The following is a 21,773-nucleotide window of genomic DNA, read 5'->3' on the forward strand; positions in this document are numbered from 1 at the left end:
AATATAAAAACATCTTAATTTAACATTCAAATAAATAACTGTATAAGTTATAATACATGTATAAATATTTTTTTTAATAATAAATAAATTAATTAAAAACAAAATAAAGTTGTAAAATATATAATACTGTTTCTCAAAAAATGTCTGTATAATGTTATTTCATTTGCTAATAATAATAATAATAATAATAATCAAACTTTTCGGTCAATTTTAAGGTACGTTTGGGGAACTCCATCGACGATACCTTTAGTTTTGAGTAGTGATCGCAAATTCATTATCTCGATCTCCAGTGAATTGACATAGAGATGCATTTCGGCCAACTCTCGTTCATACCGTTCCCGCTTTCGTTTCTCCTCTTCATAACTGTGCTCCAGTGGTGTCTTCACCGATATAGCTATTCCTATCACCGATAGATAGAAAAAACAAACAAACAATTTGTTTAAATAACATTTCTCTTTTCAATAAAATTTTTTTTTATCAATTTTAAGACATACCATGAACTACACGTACGATTCGCCACAAACGCAATATAATAACTAAACCAATATAACGAAGAATGTCTTCGTGATTAATAAAAATCAGATCCAATATCAGTGATGTTAACACAATAAAGGCATCGATTATTTCCGCGTAATGTCTTATATATTCGCTCCGAAAGGCATACATTTTAAGACATATTTCCACAACAAATATACAAAGTATAGCAATACTTATATAATGTAATATCTGTTTTTTTAAACAATTGTAACCCATTTACTAACTTATAGTCGATAATCTATAGTAACTACTGGTTATATCCATTTTCTAAAAGACATACCTGTGCTATATTATGTGCTTTGTTATGATGTCCATCATTGATGTCCGTATGATTTGTATGTTTGGATACTTCTGTCTGATAGATCTGCAAATCTATCATCAATTCAATGACAACAATAATACAGTCGACGATAACCAGCGCAACGATTAATAACTATTGATATCACCACAAAAAAATTTTGACCACAATTTTTTTTTTTGAAGACATTAAAAGAAACCTTACGTGAAAACGGTATGAATGGAGTAAATGTTTCAGATTATCCCTAAATGATTGGTCGGCACTACAAGAGTTTAGAGACGAGTGTTCATCCGATAGACTCCGGCGCTCATCAATGGTTCCCTTCAGTGGTGACACTCCTCTTCTTTCTCTTCTATCAGACATTGAATACATTGTTTTTCTACAATTACTATCAAAATTATCGGCAATTTTTTTGAACAAACATATGATTTTCAACGAGAAATTTCTTTTCTTTTTTTTCAAAGAGTTATATTAATTTTAACATTTTATTATTTATACGGAAATGTAATGTTATGTGCATTTTGTTGTTCAAAAGGATGCAAACTATTTATATTTCACACAATTTTTTTCTTGAAATCAATGTCAGAGTAGATGAACCATTCGTGAGCTAAATATATCCTTTATATAATTGTAAAAACGACAGCAAAAATAAGTGAATTATTATTTATTTATTATTTTTACTGACATAAACACTAGTGAATCATATATAAAAGTATTTGAAGATATATTTATTTATTATAAGAAATTATTATAATAAGTCTAATGATTTGCACTTTAAACATAACATTATAATCATAAGTGTATTAAATATTTGAATTTCAAATAATACTGAATATGAATTTCATAAATAAGTAAAAGTAACAATAATAATAATAATAATAATAATAATTGCTATAAAAAAATTTATTAATAGTTGTAAATACAGTATCAGTTAGCAAATAAAAATACTAATAAAATTGCGATAAATTTTGTTATAACATTGGAGGGAAATTAACCGTATTTTTGTTATTATTGTCGATTGCTTGATATTGAAACACAGTTCATAGCACTTGAAAATTTATATTCAGATTAATTCACTATTGAATACCAAGTTATAAATTACTGATAATAATGTAATTTCATATATCAGTACTGTATATACTATAAATCAACTAATAATTAAGTGTTTGCGTAAACATTATAAAAATATATAGTAATTTCAAAATAACTTTTGTAATATTAAAATTATAAAGTATAAATATAAATAAATATTTTATTTTTATAAAAAAATTAATTTTATTTTAAATAAATTATGCAAAATTTAAAAAAATATGATTTATTGTAATTGAAATTCGATATATATATATAATTATATATATATATATATATTGTACATTTTAGTTTATAAATAACACAAATGATTACTCAAACAAATTAGTAAAATAATTTATTTTTTAATTTATAATAATTATTAAAAAATATTGATATTATCATCTATTTATTAACTGTTACAATAACGATTGAATATACAGTATATATATTTAAATTAAGTATAATAGAATAATTAATAATAATTGATAGTTACATTATGATTTATTTTATATTTATTACATAATACAGGTACATACAAATCAATTAGCAAATAGCAACCAAATATCATAAACAACGATAAAACTAAATATTGTTAATTAAGTAAAGCTTTATAGATAACCGTCTGAGTAATTATCTCTAAATTATTAGTCGTTAATAACATATATTTTTTATTATTATTAGTCATTTGTTGTTTGATTACACCATTATATAAACGAATTTCATTTGATTTAATTTTTTCTATTTTAATAAAAATATTTCAAACATTTAGTAAAATTCATACATTTAAAGTTGAAATATAATATAATAATTATAAGTCATGTATAGTGGATTTGAAGTTCATCTTAATAAGGAACCATTACCATTACAACAACTAACTATTGGTGACAATGATGAGCAAAAGGAAAGGGATGCTATCGATGCTAAACTATTCAAATTTAGGTACAATATATATACAAAAATTATTATTATTATATATAAATAGTAAAACTAAAAAAATAATTATAGTTCAATTATGGGCCAAAAAGATAAACCAATCGGTTCCATAACTATACCGATAAATAGTTTAGTCTACGATATGGATCACCAACAACGGGGTAAATGTATTATTTTCAATCACCGATTGTTTGACACACACACCGGTTGTAAGCCACGAATGGGCACCGAACGAGACGCCGAAGCCGTGGCATATGCTTTCAATAGACTACAGTTTGAAGTCGTCAACTATTTGGATAAGACATATAAGGAAATCAGAGATATAATGATAACACGTATGAATATATCGTATACATCACTGTTTTAATTACTTTATTAAAAGTTAGTTATCTTTTATTACAATAGTATCTCTTGAAGATCACAGTCATAGAGATTGTGTGGTTGTGGTTGTGCTGACACACGGCGACGAAGATGTGTTGTGGGCCCGAAACGCCAAATACCCGATTCAAGTGTTGTTTGAATTTCTTAACGGCGATAGGTGTCCAACACTTGTGGGTAAACCTAAATTATTTATAATTCAGGTAACTATACAAATATGACAATTGTACAGAATTTTTTGGAAAATTTATTGAAACCCTATTATATTAATAATATTAATTGAAAGGCCTGTCGTGGCAGTGAGTTTGATGCCGGCACTAAACTGGCAGCACTGGGCAAGGATGTAGTGGACAACAAGCCCGCGGCTCCGATCTATAAAATCCCAACAATTGCCGATTTTCTTGTTTATTATAGTACAGCACCCGGTATTTAATATTTTATTTATTATAAATTATAAGTTTAATATAAGTAATTATATAATGATTTGTATTTTTAGGTCACTATTCCTTTCGCAATACACAAAACGGGTCTTACTTTATCCAAACTCTGGCCGATGTACTGACCCAGTGCTACAACAATACTAATTACGATTTGTTAACAATCTTCACAATTGTCAACCAACGGGTGGCCTTCGAGTTTGAGTCCAATTCACCGAAAGACAAACAATATCATCACAAGAAACAAATGCCAGTTTGTATTTAAACAAAAAGTTTTCATTTGTTAAATGATAAATAAATTTTTAGTTATAATTTATAAAATTATTTTTTTAACAGTGCATATCATCAATGCTTACACGACTATTACATTTAAATCCAAAATTTAATAATAATTCAGTCGATACAGACAAACAAGATATTCAAAGTGTTGGTCAAATGCCAGTGTCTGTCGACAAATGCAATCCAATAACAGAGGAAATGTCGTCACAATCTATCAGTGAATCCAATCAAACAACACAAGAAACTCCTATACAATCTACGGGACAATTATTAGTCGAGCCAATGGATCAACCAATTGATCAACAAAATACTAATAACAACCCATTGACGGATTAGTATGAATAACCCGTTTGGACTACAAAAAAAAACCATAACTGACCCCAACTTTTATTTATCAAATAAACAAATTTATTATTTAAAATAACTTTTACTGTAAATGACTAAATAATTTAAAAAAAAAAACTATTATTAGCTAAAGTATAAAACTTTCCTATCGATGATTGCTTGGTATTTCTATGACTTTCTAAACTACTGTATAAACTACTTATTAAATTCATATATAAAATCTAACCAATTATAACAATAAATCTAAACTACTGAATGTATCAATAGATATCTAAAACTCTATATTATTATTATTATTATCGATATAATTAATAGTTCATATAAATTATTAATCAGCTAACAGGTCATCAAAAAAAAAACCTAATGACTAGTTGTCCCTAAAAAATCAGTCATTGATCGTTCAAAGAACTAATCACTTGAAAAAATTAACATTTGTTTGTTGATAAAACTGTCGTTTAGTTAAACCATAAAATCAAATGATTTGGCATTTAGTTTGCATTCATAATTGTATTACTGGTAATCAATTTTAAGATATACGACGATTGATCCGACAAAACAATGGGCGATAGCAATGATTTGGACGGTGTCTACGATAACAAGTTGTGGGCAACTTTGTCTCAACGACAACGTGTCAGAAATTATATGTAATGTCAAGTCCATCACCACAACTGATCCCTATTTGTCTTAATTGTTATTTATTAATGTCATTTATTGATAGTGAAGAAAAAATTGGTAAACCATTTGTCCAAATGGAGGAACAATTCTTTCAAATGGCCACAAGAAAAGTAAGTGATAACCGACGAGGAATGTATCACTAATTAGTTGATCAAATAATTTGTGTATTTTGATGAACAGGAACTGTATCTCACATATGTTGTCCGATTTGTATCTAAAACCAAAGAGATGAGTATGTGTTTACCTTAAGCTTAATGTTTAACTATTTTGTAATTGATGTCAACATATTTGTAACAATTTTGTAAGATTTAATGTGTAATTTTGAAAAATATTTTTAGTTTAGTTTACTTAAATATATATTTTTTGTAAATTGTTATATTTGTTAACTTATAGCACAACAATTGATGACAATTTCTTATTGTATCTGCCAGTTCTCTCTTTCTCTTACAAAACATATTATATTAAAAATTTAAGTTTAACTAAGATTTTTGCAACAATTTAGTGCGTCAAAAGCTGTAACACTAATGTTGATGTATTGGACGGATCAGACAGCGGATGACACCAAAACTTTTTAAAAAATGTTAGTGAATTATTATCATACTTTTTAAAATGAAAATCAAAGTTAAAAAGAAATCATTTATATTTATTATTGTATAATAAATTATATATTTTTTAAAATATCAATTATTGATGTTTAAATAAATGTTATTTACAAGATTTAGTCAAACGGTTAAATAATTAGACAACTTTATAACGTCCCCTATTGACAGGTGTGTATGTGTTTTGCTATATAAAGAGAAAAACAGTATTAATAATAACATCTAATATATGATAGTAATAAATGAGTGAATGTTACCATTTTGACCAATTCTTCTTTGATAAGTCGGATAATCTCAGCCCTGGCCTTAGAGACGGACAGTTCGGACGCGCCTTCAATAGCTAGATATAGTTTCCTATCGGCCAATCCGGGCTCTTTACCCGGCGGGAAATAAGTGCCTCTCACTGTTATGCCGGCCTCCGAGTACTCGGATATCTGTGCCAACGCCTCTTTTGAGGTCACTTTCCAACGGGCCTGTTGTGGGAATTCATTGATTTCCAGTTCCTCTTCGAAACGCTGTCCGCCAGCATTGCCGGGTGCGTTAGGATCGTCGTCGTCGAGCGCTTTCCGAACTATCTCTCCGTCTTCATTATACTCGACATCTTTGGGCACATAATTAAGTTTGGCGTGAAGTCGTTCGGCAATTTGTTCGGCTCGTGATTTGGCTGATATTACATTGGGAACACCTAAATCAAACGATTCGCCCTTAAGGAACGCTTCGGTAGTGGACAGTGTCGACTTGCCGGCCATATTGACAGATATTTTTGAGGCCAAACGTTTGGCTAATTCAAGTTTTTCAGTAACTGATTTATCACTGGTTACGGTAACTCCGGCCACTGAATTGGCAACAGGTGCCGATGCTATTGGAACCTGTTTAGTAGACTTCTTGGGTGCCAACATATTCTCAATCTCCTGATCGATGTCTGCTTCAGGATCTTCGTCATCTGAATCTTGTAGTCCGAGCGCCGCCTTTTGATATTTTTTCTTTTCATTGGCCAGTTGTGCTTCTGCTTCGTCAAATTTGAATCCCTTTCCACTGAAACCTGAAGCTGATTTGACTTTCTTTCCGAGTGCTTCTTGCATCAATTTATAACCATCCGATAGCTGACGAAGTTCGTCGGGTACCGACAGTCCACTCAACTCAAAAGCTTTGATTAAATCGTTTGCATATTTTCCCTGTTCTGGTGTTATGAAAGTGTATGCGTGGCCCTCATTGCCAGCTCTACCGGTTCGACCGCAACGATGTACATAGTCTTCATAATGATTGGGACAGTCATAATTGATGACAACAACACAGTGTTTAACATCTAGTCCTCGAGCGGCTACCGATGTCGCCACTAAAACATTAACTTTTCCATTCTTAAAGTCGGCAATAGTCGAGTCCCTATCGTTTTGGTCGATACCTCCGTGAAGTGCTAAACAAGTATACGATGCGTGCATAAGCTCTTTGAGCAACATATCTGCGTTTTCTTGTTTGTCCACAAATACGATAGCACTGCCCACTGTTGCAAAGCGACCTGTGTTTAGCAAAAAACATTGATATATGTAAAATAGTATATGTTTTGTGAATAAATAATAAAAAATTAAAACGAACCTAAAATTTCCAATAATTTGAGAAACTTTTCGTCTTCATCTATAACGACAACATTTTGTACGACTTCTTTGCAAACCACAGACCGACCACCAACTTGTACTTCAATTGGTTTGTCTAATATTCTTCGGGCCAGTGCTTCCATTATTCGCGGAAATGTAGCCGAAAACATAACAGTTTGTCTATCGGGACGAACACCATCAATGATACGCATGACCTGTGGCTCGAAACCCATGTCAAACATACGGTCCGCTTCGTCTAACACACAATAAGTACAGCGACGAAGATTCGTAACGCGACCAGAATTGGCGGCCAACATATCAATCATACGGCCGGGAGTGCAGACAACAATTTCGGCGCCCGGTTTAAGTTCACCGATCTGTTCGGAAATCGGTGTACCACCGTAAACGGCAACCACTCGTAGATTCAATGGTTTGGCAAACTTTTTACATTCCGACCAGATTTGTGTGGCCAACTCACGTGTAGGTGTCATAATTATAGCTATGGGTCCATCACCTGATTCCAGTTGCTGCTGATCCATAATATGACGAAACATTGGCAACAAAAAAGCCAGTGTTTTGCCGGAACCTGTTTTGGCGATACCTATAAGGTCTCGACCGGACATAATGGCCGGAATAGCCTGACATTGAATTGGTGTCGGCTTTTCGTAATTATTTCTTTTAAGAACATCCAACACTTTTTTACTGACACCGCACTGAACCCATGTCTTAATAGGTTTGGGACATCCTTTACCTTTAGCTTTGATGCCTTCCATATCAGATCTGAATGCTTCGACTTCTTCATTAGTCATTTTGGCCAATTCGGGAACTTCTATATAGAAATTTTTTCTGAATGACTGATATGTAATGTCATCCTTAGTTATTGTCATCAATTTCTTTTGTTTGACTTTGTTCTGCAGATTGTCCATAGCATTGGCCAAATCATCGTCTTGTACGCCTTCATCTTCGGATGAGTACTCCATGGCATCCATATTCTGTTCAATTAATTCTCCTTTGTTTTTAGCATTAACTGCTTTCTTAGCGATTCCCACCACAACTGTCACTTTGTTGTCCTTTTCGTTAGACTTAACAGTTTTCGATCGCATCTTTTTAACTTCTTCTTGTATTCCCATCATATATGCGTCTAACGGATCAATATCATCGTCAACTACTGCTTCAGGTTCTGGTTTTGGAGGAATGACTACAATTTTAACCGATAAAAAAGTATTACAATATATGATATTATATTTTCAATATTTCAAGACAATAAACAATACCTTCGACTTTGGGTTTTTTCTCGGCCTTAATCTTTGCCAATTGTGCTAACTCTTCATCGTTGTCTTCCTCTTTCTTCGGCATCGGTTTAATAGTTTGTTCGTCATCCAAGTCGTCCATTGATTCGACCACTTGATTATCTTCTTCTTCGTCATCATTTTCATCCTCCAGAGTCCATGTCTTCTTCACTTCTGAGTCGGCATTTTCGTCAACACCGCTGACCTCTGTATTGTTGACTTCAGTACTGTTCGTTGCATTCAATGTCTTATGTTTTAGTCTCCACTTTTCAACCCTTTCCCTCCTCTCTTGCATTAATATCTCTAGTTTTCTCTGTTGTTCGTCCTTATCAAAGGTCTCTAAGTTCACTTCTCCGCCGATTATTTCTTCAACTTTTCGCCGATCGTCTCGTCGTTTATCTCTATTATCGCCGCCGCGATCGCGGTTTCGGCGATCGCGAGGACTACGGGACCGATCGCGACGTTTCGGTGACGCGCTTCTCGAGCGCCGGCGGCTACTGCGCGGACTACGCGAACGACTTCGTCGACTTCGGCGGTCGCGATCCGATCGTCCCATTCGATTGGTTTAATATTGTCCGACAAATTTACCGATCAATTGGTCGCACGAATAGTCACTACAACTGTCAATGATTTCACAACACAAACACCGCGAGTGTGTGTGGCGTTGACTTTAAGTGTCGGACAATAAATAACGTCTAAACATATAAACAGTTTTGTAAACATAGAGTTGTTATGATATTTGTTGTCGTTATTGACGATCACTTGAATTATGTAATTGTAATAACAGTAATACTGTATATGTTAGTCAATACATTGGTTGCATGTTATAATGTTTGAAAACTATAATAGGGCGGAGCTTACCATATATGTATGATTGTTATACATATTAAACAAGATATGTATGTATATATTAGTAATAATCTATGCTAATATATATGGAATGTATGTATAATTCCTAATAATTTGTTGCCATTAATAATACCTTTTACTACCTTTGAATGTATTAATCAATTGACACACAAATAGTAGTATTGTTTACAAACATTGAAATGTCAGTCAATGTAGTTATAAATCATATGTTGTGATCAAATCGGGTGATAATAACCGCAGCATAATATCGATGGCTGTCTTAATGAAGACATAATAAATGAAGACTTTATTAGAGAGATCGAAACGACGACAGAAACGATGAATATTATGCGAAGATTGGTCTCACAGCAGACCCGAACCGAAACTGATAGGGAATCGTCGTCTTCGTCCTTATCTTCTGCGACATCGGCCGAGACGTCGCTGTCGTTATCGCATTTGAACAAACTATTCGGCGATATTAAGGCCAACGAGCCGTCGGTCGGGTCATCGCAACAGGTCAACGAACTGCACGAACTCAAGATATACAATATATTACCACTATTTTGTAAAGTATGTTATCTTCAGTTTGTAATCAACTCTTTCAATGTCTTAATATTATAAATATATTATTATTATTTGAATTTACAGGTATTTGGTACAAGTGTTCAAAATAATGGATCTCATGTGGATATGTTTGAAAAATTCTGTGATGTGACCGCATTCACGCAAATGGTTTCACGTTTGATGGTCACCGAAATACGTCGTCGGGCCAGCAGTAAGACGACTGAAAATGCTTCGCAAGCCATCGTCGAATTTCTGGAGATAACGCCAGCTCTGGAGTCACCTTCAGACAAGAAAGGCTGGTGTTTGTTATCGACACTCAATCTGATCGTATGCTCCAACTCTGCGCCACTGATCTCCATAATGACCACAAATTCGTTGACCTCAACACTGGTTAAGTGTTTGTATTTGTTCTTTGATTTGCCACCACTTAATGATTGCCAACCAACGAGCGACAGTCAATCGCAAGAAGAGCTGAAACCAATAGACAGACGTTTGTTATTGCAAAAGATTTTTTCACAGTTATTGATTCGTTTGTGTTCATTTCATTCGGCACTTATTGAGTTAACCAGAAAAGATGATTTGTCGCTACTATTTAATGCCATAACCTCCTGGTGCCCGAAGCACAACGCTTTGTGGCGAAAAACAGCGTCGGATGTCATCTTAACAATGGCTAAGAATAACAATATTAGTGCCGAATATTTGAAAGAGAAAGGATGTCTTAGTTTATATCTTGAAAATATGCAAAGAATGCTAGAGTTGGGCACAACGGAAACGTCGGATATTGTGGAAATGTTTGGCACTTTAATTAGCTTTATGTCCGAATTGGCCGCAAATATTAGTAAAAATTCTTCGGCCGTTAATATTTTTTTAGACGAATTTAAGAGTTGTTTTGGTTACAACTTTATGATTGATTTTTGTCTGAAATTAGAACAAAATTCGGATGAATTAGAATTGCTTAAGAAGTTAATCAATATGACAATGCAATTCACTAAAGTCGGTTCTCGGGAACTAAAACCGCGACCACTTTCGGTAAACCATTTGTTTATAATGGATGACTTTTCGATGCCCCGACCGACCACTAAAAATGCCATAAAAAATCTAAACGCTTATAACGTTTTCCAAACGGTTTGGATGCGCTCCAAGACATCCCTACTTCAAGAGCTGATTTTAGACGCAATGTATGCGCTGAACAATGAAGATAAGGCCAACTATTTTATACTGGACTCGCAAAACACTTTGAGTCAATTTGCCGAAAAACTTCAGTTTAAGTCAACCGATGTTCAGGTAATTTTCATACAGTTTATGAAAACTTGTTTTTTAATTTTTTATTAACTATTTAATGACTTTCATAAACAATATTTTATATATTTTTAGGTAAAATTTTTTACACTTTTGGAGTTTGTTGTGTTTGAACTTCGCTACGTTCCCTGTAAAGAGTTGATCAGTATTTCCATTATCATCAAATCAAAACAGTAATGATTTTTTTATAAAGATTTAGATAACTAATTAGATTATTGTTTAATAATTACCGGTTAATGTTTTTTTTATTGTTAAACTACAGTTCCATCGAAAGCAGTACAATATGTCTCAAATTTTTGCTGTCAATTCTTAAATTCAATGTTATATTTGCCGATGTCTTTCGCGAAGTTGGTTTGCTCGACATAATAGCCTCTCAGCTCATATACTATTCCCAATCCGAGGATAATGAGAACGAGCCGTTACTTCAGTTGATAGTCGACAATGTCATTCATATGCTGGTCGGACCAAACAATCAAAACTGTCAGCTCTTCAGCGAATGCGGAGCCGCTAAACATTCGTTTGGATTTTTGTCAAACAATAAATGTTCAAAAGAGTTGCGCAAAAAAGCATTTCAAATAACCCAACAATTAGTACTTTCCAACGCTGGCGAAGAACATTTGGCCAATTTGTTAGCATTAATGCACAGAGAGTCCGATATTACCACAAATCTAAATCTAAAGTCTTCAATACTAAAGTCACTTTTGGTAGTATTAAGAGAGAATCACAGAGTGAGGGCTATATTCAGAAAAGTTGGCGGTTTTGTGTATGTTATGTCTGTTTTAGTCCATATGGAGGGATGTCTCGATTGCAAGACATGGAATAATATTGAACCGAAAAAGATTTGGAACCTATTAAGGTTTGATCCAAATTGTAAACATGACTTACCAGTGGTTATCACTAACTTTTTACTGTTTTTTCTGTTAGGTGTGTGTTTGCATCGCTAACAACGGCTATGCGTTACGAGCCGGCAAACGCACGTTTCTTTGCCCAAGAGATATGTGCATCGAGTTTAACTGATTCCATACGACTTTTAGGCTGTTTTACCAGCGAATCGGATATTATAGCTGATGGCGACACCGCAGATGAAACCAATTACGAACAACTGTTTAATAGTTCACTAAATGATTTACCGCCAAAACATCCGATGACACGTTCAGAATGTGCGTGTCTTCTCATGAGATTACTTTATGATATGACACTTGATGTGTCTGACAAATGCTCAACTATGACAACTATGGCACCAAAAGTTCCGACAAATACTCAGACTGGGTCTGTTTCGGGAACCAAACGACCACCACATCTATCACTTGGATCTTTATCTACAGATCCGCCACTTATTGTCCATTCCTCTGTATTGATATCGATGTTTCAATTGATTCCATCGATTCCCGATCAAAACCTAAGAGTTTATTTGATGGAAGTTTTGCGTAGACTATTGAAGTCAGAACGCAATCAACAAGTTATGTGCGAAATAGGTTTAGTGACTGAGATTTTAATGGACAGGTATAGCGAAGCTTTACTTAATGAAAGTCATTCATTGCATACAACAGCACAATATATACTCGAAAGGCTTTCCGCACAAAATATTCAGCCCAAAGAGCTCCGGTATGTTAACTATAATTAGATAATTTAAATAAAAGTGATAATAAATTTATTTATTTTTTTTGGTAGAAATTTTTTGAGATTAGGACAACCATTAAACTGTATACCAATCGATGATTTAGGTAACGGTAAACCAAAAAATCAACGAAACGGTGGACCGATAGCATTGACACGAATCAAAACCATCGTAAGCATGACTACACCTAAAGACGGAACAAGTAATCATTTACTTCAGCCGCCATTTGTCGAGTTCGATATGAATCAGGAAGGATTTTCGTCGCTATTTTTGCCATCGATAGCACCGATCAGTTTAAGTGGAAACAGTTCGAGCGCTACAAACCTGTTGACCGGTGCTATTGTTGGCAATTCCGATGTTCCCATTACTGTCAACGGCGGTATCGGCACCGGTGAACGCGCTTTTCCGCCACAATCAGGTTTTTCATATACGACATGGATTTGTGTGGAAAAATTTTCTCCGACATCCAATGATGAGTCCCATAATGTCAGACTATTGACATTATATAGGGCCGCACAGTCGGGTCAAGAGTACGCTTGCTTTCAGTTACAAATTGCTGCCAGAGATAAAGCACTTCTAATATCCACTCAAGAAATACCGATCTTCAGTGACTGTGAAGTTGGTTCGTCAGGCTTTCCCCACCAATTCGATGCCGACCATCATTTGAGAGTTTGGTCACCGGAACTTATACAAGAAGGTCAATGGCATCACATCGCTATAATTCTCAATCGCGCCCTATTGAAGAACTCGACGGTCAGTGTCTATATTGATGGTCAACTGATCGCTAGTCAAAAATTACATTATATATCATCAGTCGTCGGCGGCATTTCCGGCATCTCAAACGCTAGTCCTTTATTTGTTAATGGGTTTATCGGAACTCCTCCTCAATGGCGCAAACAGTCGCGCCTTGTCTGGAAACAGGGTCCCTGTCATCTGCTCGAAGAGCCACTCAACTCGATGTTTGTGGCATACATTCACTCATTAGGTCCCAATTATATCGGAAGCTTTCAGGGCGTAACTCACGTTCAGGCATTTCAACAGATTCAGCAACACATCCCTGAAGATCGGGTTATATTTGGGCTGAACTCGAGAGCCACTTCGGCAATGACTTTGGCCAAAATGCGAAGAGTTTATTCTCGTTTCGATTGCCGACAAATATCAAAACTTTTGGGTATATCGACTCACGAGAACGCGACACCCATTTATGTTTTGCACAATTCGTCGGCACATCTTTGTGGTCCCAGTCGTTCATTGGGTGGTATCCTAATTGGCAACATTGGCGCCCGTTGTTTTGTCCCAAAACCAGTTACCGTCACCTGTAGTGACATCGGCGGCGCTACTCTATTGCTGGGACTAATTGCCAACACTCAAGACGTCGAATCGTTGTACGCCAGCGTCAAAGCACTGGTTTGTGTCATTCGGACAAATCGCGAACTACAGCTGGAAATGGAAAGAATTAATGGCTATCAGACACTTGCAATGCTCTTCAGGCGAAAGCGACAGTTCCTCAATTCACATGTATTACATCTAACATTCAATTTGATTGGCACTCTTGATATCAAGAGATCAAATGACAGTTCAATGGAAATTCAGAGATTTGGAGCGTTTAAGGATCTATTGGCCGATCAGCTCGACCTATGGGCGCAAAACGAGTTATTAAAATCGCTTTTAGAACATTTGAATGAATTATTACTTGAATCCAGTCATTCTTCATCTGAAAACAAATCGTCAAATTTAAAAGTCTTGCGCGACATGTCTTTACTGCCGAAACTTCTGAATCTGACGCGTGAAATACGCATAACCGACACAAAGATACTGTCATTGCTTTATACTCTATGCTTTCGACTACTCAATCAAACATCCCGTCACTCGGATCTCCTATATTTTGGCCAATTTATAGCATCGCTATTGCCGGCTAATAGCGACGAAAAGACTGGCGACACAATTGAATTGAGAAATTCATTGCTTAAGATTATCCTTCAGCTAATGACTCGTAGCCAACAACAGGCCATCAATCACGCCATACAAGAAGAGTTGGCCCGATTGTTGGGTTTCGATTGGTTTTTACTGTTTCTTCAAAGTTCACTCCATAAGGAAACAGTGACCATTGGTTTAGTTAACTTAATGGTTGTCATATCTAATCAAACATTGTATACAAAGTTTAAAGAGGGAACATCTAATGGTGGTTGGCTTAAGGATACTGAAGCTGTACTCGAAAGTCGATTCGGTGTCCAATTGTTGGGATTCAATGTAAACACACCGCCAAACTCCAGTTCCATGCAAACAGTGTTAACAAGTCGTACGACGGGAATGAAAATGATTCGCAACGATCTGCTATCGATTCCCGGCTTTCTATACATGAATTGGTTGATATCATCCCACGTCCAACAGCCCAAAGTATATCTAGTCTTATTCCAAGCTCTTGTCGGACAATACCAGAGTCTATCGGCCTCAGTATTGGAGACAATCGAAACGTTTGAACAGTTAAGTTTGGATAACCTGTGGAACTGTCTGTTCACCGAATCTAACAAAAGGTTCGCTCATTCGCCAAATTTTTATTGTAAAGATTTGTCGATAACAATACTATCGATGATTCATACGTTAATCTGGGATTTGGACGACATCGACAACTTTACCGATTTTCCTACCGTTTTGATTCAATTTATTATGTATTTGTATCACAATCGCAAAGATTTTCAAATCTTTTGTCAGTCCAACGCTGAGTTCATATTAGCTCTTTGCCAGACAATTATTGCCGAAGAATCACAACAACAACAACAAAATACAAATAAGGAATCGTCGTCTACGGACACGAAAGACTCTGTTCTAACCACTCACTCGGCAAAGAAGTATATTATGGATTTCATTAGATTAATAATAATAAATTTAATCAGTAGTCAAACCCATGCAGCGGTTCGTCCAATTGCCATATTTGAGCAATTTTTGGAGGGCTTTGCCTCCTGCAAGTTGGCCCAAACAGAGCTTATTGAATCGCTTCTGGAGCACTTGACATCATTGACAGAGTTTATGTCTCAACAGCACGAATCGTCCAATTATGTACCACAACAACAACAACAGATTACCTCAACTAATATTGTCGCCTTCATTGCCATAGTAGTCGACAAACTATGGCAGGATTGTTATCTTCGCGACCGCAAAGAGATACTCGACTGTATACTCAAACTGATGACTCGTATCAATGTTGGAAACCCTTCTCCGCAACCACAGACCAAGTCATCAAAGACGTCTTCCGTTTCTGAACTAACTCTTTTGTATAAATCATTGAACCGAACTGTCCTTTACCTACTGTCCCGTCCATTGGAGAGCATATCAGATCGCATATCAATGTTAGAGGTTCTGCAGCGCATCTATACCAGCCGTCAGCTGATCCTAATCTCTTCGTGTAACACCGATTCTGAATTTTTTGTTTGTCTCACCTACTGTTTGCTTCAACTTATTGATGAAGCGAAGATAAGTTTGTCATCAAAATCGCGGACTACTTGGCACGTTCCTGACTCTGGTCCCGGTTCCGATGCCGATGAGGGCGCCCTATTGATTGCATCGGTAGCCAGAAAAATATGGGACGAAATTTACTTATCTAAGCGACAACTACTTGAAGAGTCGTTGAAAATAAATTTAGCTCCGAATACACCGGCTTTTGGATTGACTTCGATTACACCCGAGATCTTAATGCTTAGGGAAACTCTTTACGATCCAACACTTAAAGTTTGGGTCAATTATATCGAATATGAACAACAAAGACAACGCCGAAGAGCGGCCGGCACGTCATCACTTGATTCGCCATCGGTTTCGAGTCCGACGGCTATTATATCCGAAAAGTTAGCGAATATTAATAAATTCAATTCGTTAGTCTCTAAGGCTGGCGGCGGTTTCGTCTCGAAAATAGTCGGCGGAACCACTGGTGTTGTTAGCGGAGTTGTGTCCACAGCTGTCAGTGTTGGCGCTGCCGCACGAAAAGAAGCTTTTCGTAACTCGTTTTCTGATTCATTAATACAAGGCTCACCTCAACCATGGCTTTTGATGACTAAGAATGAAGTGTTTCAGTGGACAACTATTCATCTGTCGATTATCAATGACTTTATTGAACTACAATTAAAACAAAAAACTCAATCTGATTATCACCTCATGAAATACGTTTACGACGATTGGATTGTATCGGAATACGAATTATTGATTAGAGAGCGGGCTATTTGGGGTCCGGACTATGGATCCAGAAATTTAGATAAATGGAAATTAGATATGACTGAAGGTCCGCATCGTATGCGGAAAAAGTTGATCCGAAACGACTTATTTTACACTCATTATCCATTTAAACCTGAGTTTGACGGTATGGATAGCAAAGCGTTAAAATTTAAAATTCCTATCAGTTTTGACTCTAAAGAACATTACAAGAGATACAGACCAGAAAACAACAGTTTGATTGACAAGAATTCAATTGATGACAATTTCGATGATGTCATGCCTTTAATGCCGACCACAAGTAGTACAGAACAGGCATTTCAAGGAATAAAAACATCGTCATTGTTGCCATCGAAATCGTCGTCTGATATCGACGATCAGGACATATCCGACATAATACAAGAGTCTCAGGATCGGGAATGTGACGGAGCACAGGGCGATTCAGGGTTTGTGGATATCAGTGCTGAGATGGCCCGTCAGAAATCTGGCGATCGCTTCGAACAGGTAGAGATGCAGACTGTTCTCCGGTTGCTTGAAGAGGGCGAACGTATATCACATATGTTTCGAGTGGCAAGAATTCAAGGTTTGGACACATATGAAGGTTTGCTACTCTTCGGCAAAGAGCACTTCTATCTCATTGATGGCTTTACATTACTCAAGACTCGGGAAATTAGAGATATTGATTCATTGCCGGCAAAGTAAATAGATTTATACCCATATTTTATAGTAATTTTGTTTATATCGGATAATATCTTATTTTTGTGTTTGTATAGTATGCACGATCCGATAGTTCCGAGTTCGTCTCCGCGAAGTAGCATATCTGGTGGATCTAAGAGGACAACAAAGAAAACTTGCAGTAAATTTAGTTTTGAAGATATCAAAGAAGTTCACAAACGACGATATCTGTTGCAACCGATTGCATTGGAAGTGTTCTCTTTGGACGGTAGAAATTCATTACTTGTGTTTCCACGCAAAATACGGAACAAAGTGTACTCGCGGTTTATGTCGGTGGCCACTTCAGTCACAGATAACGCTCAGGACTCGCTTATGGGTCAAAAACGCAATGCAAATGTTGAGACGGCAGGAATTTTGAGTAATCTTATCGGCGAAACATCGGTTACACAGCGATGGGTTGTAAGTATTGGATCAATTGATCAAATGTTCTTTGAAATGATGTCAATTTTCCTATGATTTATATCACCTAATTATTCCAATAGAGAGGAGAAATATCAAACTTTCAATATCTGATGAATTTGAATACATTGGCCGGTCGTTCGTATAATGATTTAATGCAATACCCGGTATTTCCGTGGGTTATTGCCGATTACGTCAGCTCTGAGTTGGACTTTATGGATCCGCGAACGTTCCGCGATCTGTCCAAACCAATGGGCGCACAAACAACCGATCGATTGGAACAGTTTAAGAAACGATTTAACGAATGGGACGCCGATTCCAATATTAAAGGGGTATTATTTGGATGTTTAACACCTATGAACTGTATTATCACTTACCGGTACTATATATTTTTGCCACCGATAGGGTGATGACCTGATCCAAGGACCCTATCATTACGGAACGTTTTATTCGAGCGCAATGATAGTGGCCTCATATCTGGTCCGAATGGAACCGTTCGCTCAGCACTTCCTTAGTCTACAGGGCGGACACTTTGATTTGGCCGATAGGATGTTCCACTCGTTTGGCGACGCCTGGCTGTCGGCCGCTAAGAACAATATGGCCGATCTTAAAGAGCTTATTCCCGAATTCTTTTATTTGCCCGAATTTTTAATTAATTCCAATCGATTTGATTTGGGTATTAAACAAAGCGGTGTCCAACTCGACGATGTTGTTCTTCCTCCGTGGGCTAAAGGTTGGGTGCAATTTAAGATATAATTAAATTGAAATATTTTTTTAACTAAATTTATTTTTGTCAGATGACACGCGAGAGTTTATTCGAGTCCATAGAGCGGCTCTCGAATGTGATTATGTTTCGGCACATCTTCACGAATGGATTGATCTTATCTTCGGTTACAAACAACAGGGTTAGTGACACCAGTGATGAAAAAATTATTTGTTTAAATTAATGTCAAAATGAATTTATCGTTATATTTGATTGATAGGTCCCGCAGCTGTTGAAGCGGTCAATGTATTCCATCATCTTTTCTATGAAGGAAATGTTGATATCTATACCATCGATGATCCATTAAGGAAAAACGCCACAATTGGATTCATTAATAATTTTGGACAAATACCAAAACAATTGTTCAAAAAACCACATCCAATGAAAAAGATATTCAATCAGACGTCAAACCTTCCATTGACACCAATATTACCGTCTGTTGGTCTCAATTCTGTATTGATGAGCAATTCTGGTACAGAAAAAGTATTTATACATCATTTAGATAATTTGCGGCCATCTCTTCATCCGATTAAAGAGCTTCGCGGAGCTGTCGGCCAAATCATACAACAGGATAAGTCATTGCTGGCCGTCGAACAAAACAAAGTCTTGATTCCGCCTCAGTTTAATCGCTACATTGCGTGGGGTTTTGCTGATCATAGCTTAAGAATAGGTCCGTATGAGTCGGATCGGGCATTATTTATATGGGAAAGTACTCTATTGCCACCAAATGGAGAGATTTTATGCGCCACTGTTCCCAATCCGAGAATTATCATAACTGCCGGAACCAATTCGGTAATATCTATTTGGAGAATTAAAGGCAAAATGCAAAACATGGCACTAATTCAGAATTTGTACGGACATACCGAACCCATTACATGCTTGAGCTCGTCAGCCGCCTATGGAATTATTGTCAGCGGTTCCAGAGACAAGACTTGTATTATCTGGGATTTGAATCGTTTGATATTTGTCCGACAATTAGGCGGAGGAACAAATTCTGTTCATTCGGCACCAATTGCTGCCATTGCTATCAATGATTTGACCGGAGATATAGCTACTTGTGCATCAAATTGGCTTTATCTTTGGTCCATCAACGGTGATCTCATAGCCAGTGTTAATACATTGAACATCTCGATGTCGACTCAATCTATGTCCACCACTCAAGTACTTTGTGTGGCATTTTCGACGTATAACGAATGGGATCCACAAAATGTCATTATGACGGGATCGTCGGACGGTGTGGTCAAAATGTGGTCACTAGACTACGTACAGGTGCCCATTGACGACGATGACAAAAGTGATAGATCTTCTAACACTAGCATATCGTCGACGCCGACCACCGATGTCTGTAAAGGCGAGTCTTCGCTGGTAATTCCTGTGTCGAAAGATGAAATTGTTCGCCGACTGTCCATAGCTTCGGCTACAGCCGAGAGTAATAAAGGCGATGAAGATGAAGAGTCTACCGAAGGCAACGCATCGTCTCCTGAAGACAAGGATAATGATTGGGATCTCTTACATATTGAGCCATCAGATGACATACCAACGCTTTCAATGCCACAGTCGAAGTCAACGACAATTTTTGTCACTTCTCTCAATAAACAGACGCAACAAATGGAAGCATCAAAACATCAAAAGCCATTACCAAAGACACCGACAAATTTGACGGCAAGCGGGGCCTCAGCTCTTGAAGTGCCAAAGATCCGGACATCCAAATCGGACACATCGTTGTTCGACTCATTCATTATAGTTAATGAAAACGAATGCAATCGAAACCGTAATCAATTGAATGCTGTCCTCAAACCGGGCCATAAATGGATCCCCAAATTAGTGTTCTGTTCGAAGCTGACAATGCATACAGCATTCGAGCGCAACGACAACACCGAACCGGCCGCTATCACAGCGTTGGCCATTTCTAAAGATAATAAAACGGTTTTTGTTGGCGACGCCAGAGGTCGGGTGTTCTCGTGGACAGTGAGCGAAGGTCGGGGCACTGTTTCTGACCATTGGGTTAAAGATGAATTAGTCGAAAGCTGTACCAACTGTGGCGTGAAATTTACATTTTCGGAGCGCCGACACCACTGCAGAAATTGTGGACACGTTTTCTGTTCAAAGTATGTTATGTTTTGATAAAAAAAATAATTTTTTAAAACACATGAATCTCATTAATAACTTATTATTTTTTTGGTCAAATTTTTTTTTTAAAAAAACCATATGTTTTAAATAAAATCAATTGTCTAATCAAACAGGTGTTCAAAATTTGAATCAGAGATAATGCGACTAAAGATCTACAAACCGGTCAGAGTCTGTCAAAACTGTTTCCAAAATCTTCAGTCACAACAAACACAACCACAATCTCTTCGTCCGAAAAAATAATAACTGAAAACTAAAAGAAATTACTAAAAAATTTATGAATTATATATATATATAAAAAAAGTATATTATATTTATTTATATTGTATATGAATGTTATTAATGGATGTTATTATATGCATAATTATTTTACGGCCAATTTAGTCATATCTAAGTTATAAAAAAAAATACATAATTATATTACCATTTAATTCATACATTAGTTTATTTTATTTAAGTTATAAAAGTTTTATTTAAAAATGAATTATTAACATAAATTTTTTAATTTAAGTTTAACTTTTAAATGTTAAGTTTGTTTTATTAATAATTAATATTATTTATTAAATTATTTAACAAATTTTCTATTGATTTTTTATATAACTCTTATTAATTGAATTATAATTAATTTTGTATATTTTATATTAATATAAATTGAGAATTAATCAATGTTTACTAAATTTTAATTTTTTTGTTTAATTTTCCTATTTTGAAGTAATGTTTAAGTGTAATTATTTAAGATAATAAAATCAATAGTAACTTATCAATATTATTGATGTTAGTATTAAT

At 35.8% G+C, this 21,773-nt stretch overlaps 4 protein-coding genes and 1 long non-coding RNA gene across 5 annotated transcripts; 3 read left to right on the plus strand and 2 right to left on the minus strand.

Moving 5' to 3' along the window:
- Nucleotides 1-124: 124 nt before the first annotated feature.
- LOC128963955 (voltage-gated hydrogen channel 1-like) lies at nucleotides 125-1,583 on the minus strand. Its single transcript, XM_054310506.1, has 4 exons — nucleotides 1,040-1,583; nucleotides 818-970; nucleotides 495-726; nucleotides 125-400 (listed from the first exon to the last, which is right to left on the minus strand). Exons 1-4 carry the CDS (start codon nucleotides 1,205-1,207, stop codon nucleotides 192-194), a joined length of 762 nt encoding a protein of 253 aa, XP_054166481.1. The 5' UTR covers nucleotides 1,208-1,583; the 3' UTR covers nucleotides 125-191.
- Nucleotides 1,584-2,591: 1,008 nt separating this feature from the next.
- Nucleotides 2,592-4,360, plus strand: LOC128963834 (caspase-3-like). Its single transcript, XM_054310355.1, has 6 exons — nucleotides 2,592-2,845; nucleotides 2,912-3,174; nucleotides 3,245-3,420; nucleotides 3,504-3,642; nucleotides 3,714-3,907; nucleotides 3,991-4,360. Exons 1-6 carry the CDS (start codon nucleotides 2,724-2,726, stop codon nucleotides 4,267-4,269), a joined length of 1,173 nt encoding a protein of 390 aa, XP_054166330.1. The 5' UTR covers nucleotides 2,592-2,723; the 3' UTR covers nucleotides 4,270-4,360.
- A 267-nt stretch (nucleotides 4,361-4,627) lies between these two features.
- On the plus strand, nucleotides 4,628-5,516 carry LOC128964165 (uncharacterized). Its single transcript, XR_008484672.1, has 4 exons — nucleotides 4,628-4,922; nucleotides 4,997-5,063; nucleotides 5,134-5,185; nucleotides 5,456-5,516. It is a non-coding gene; the product is annotated as an uncharacterized LOC128964165 (long non-coding RNA).
- A 101-nt stretch (nucleotides 5,517-5,617) lies between these two features.
- On the minus strand, nucleotides 5,618-9,124 carry LOC128964258 (probable ATP-dependent RNA helicase DDX46). Its single transcript, XM_054310836.1, has 4 exons — nucleotides 8,419-9,124; nucleotides 7,146-8,342; nucleotides 5,810-7,068; nucleotides 5,618-5,739 (listed from the first exon to the last, which is right to left on the minus strand). Exons 1-4 carry the CDS (start codon nucleotides 8,987-8,989, stop codon nucleotides 5,692-5,694), a joined length of 3,075 nt encoding a protein of 1,024 aa, XP_054166811.1. The 5' UTR covers nucleotides 8,990-9,124; the 3' UTR covers nucleotides 5,618-5,691.
- Nucleotides 9,125-9,425: 301 nt separating this feature from the next.
- LOC128964260 (WD repeat and FYVE domain-containing protein 3-like) lies at nucleotides 9,426-21,231 on the plus strand. Its single transcript, XM_054310838.1, has 12 exons — nucleotides 9,426-9,852; nucleotides 9,931-11,130; nucleotides 11,221-11,318; nucleotides 11,408-12,001; nucleotides 12,070-12,750; nucleotides 12,817-17,661; nucleotides 17,737-18,097; nucleotides 18,181-18,429; nucleotides 18,503-18,830; nucleotides 18,895-19,002; nucleotides 19,081-20,968; nucleotides 21,104-21,231. Exons 1-12 carry the CDS (start codon nucleotides 9,622-9,624, stop codon nucleotides 21,228-21,230), a joined length of 10,710 nt encoding a protein of 3,569 aa, XP_054166813.1. The 5' UTR covers nucleotides 9,426-9,621; the 3' UTR covers nucleotide 21,231.
- The last annotated feature ends 542 nt before the right edge of the window (nucleotides 21,232-21,773 follow it).

The sequence above is a fragment of the Oppia nitens genome, unplaced genomic scaffold (assembly GCF_028296485.1).
Source record: "Oppia nitens isolate AA-2021 unplaced genomic scaffold, nextdenovo-longstitch-racon4-pilon3 scaffold8_pilon_pilon_pilon, whole genome shotgun sequence".
Taxonomy (NCBI): domain Eukaryota; kingdom Metazoa; phylum Arthropoda; class Arachnida; order Sarcoptiformes; family Oppiidae; genus Oppia; species Oppia nitens.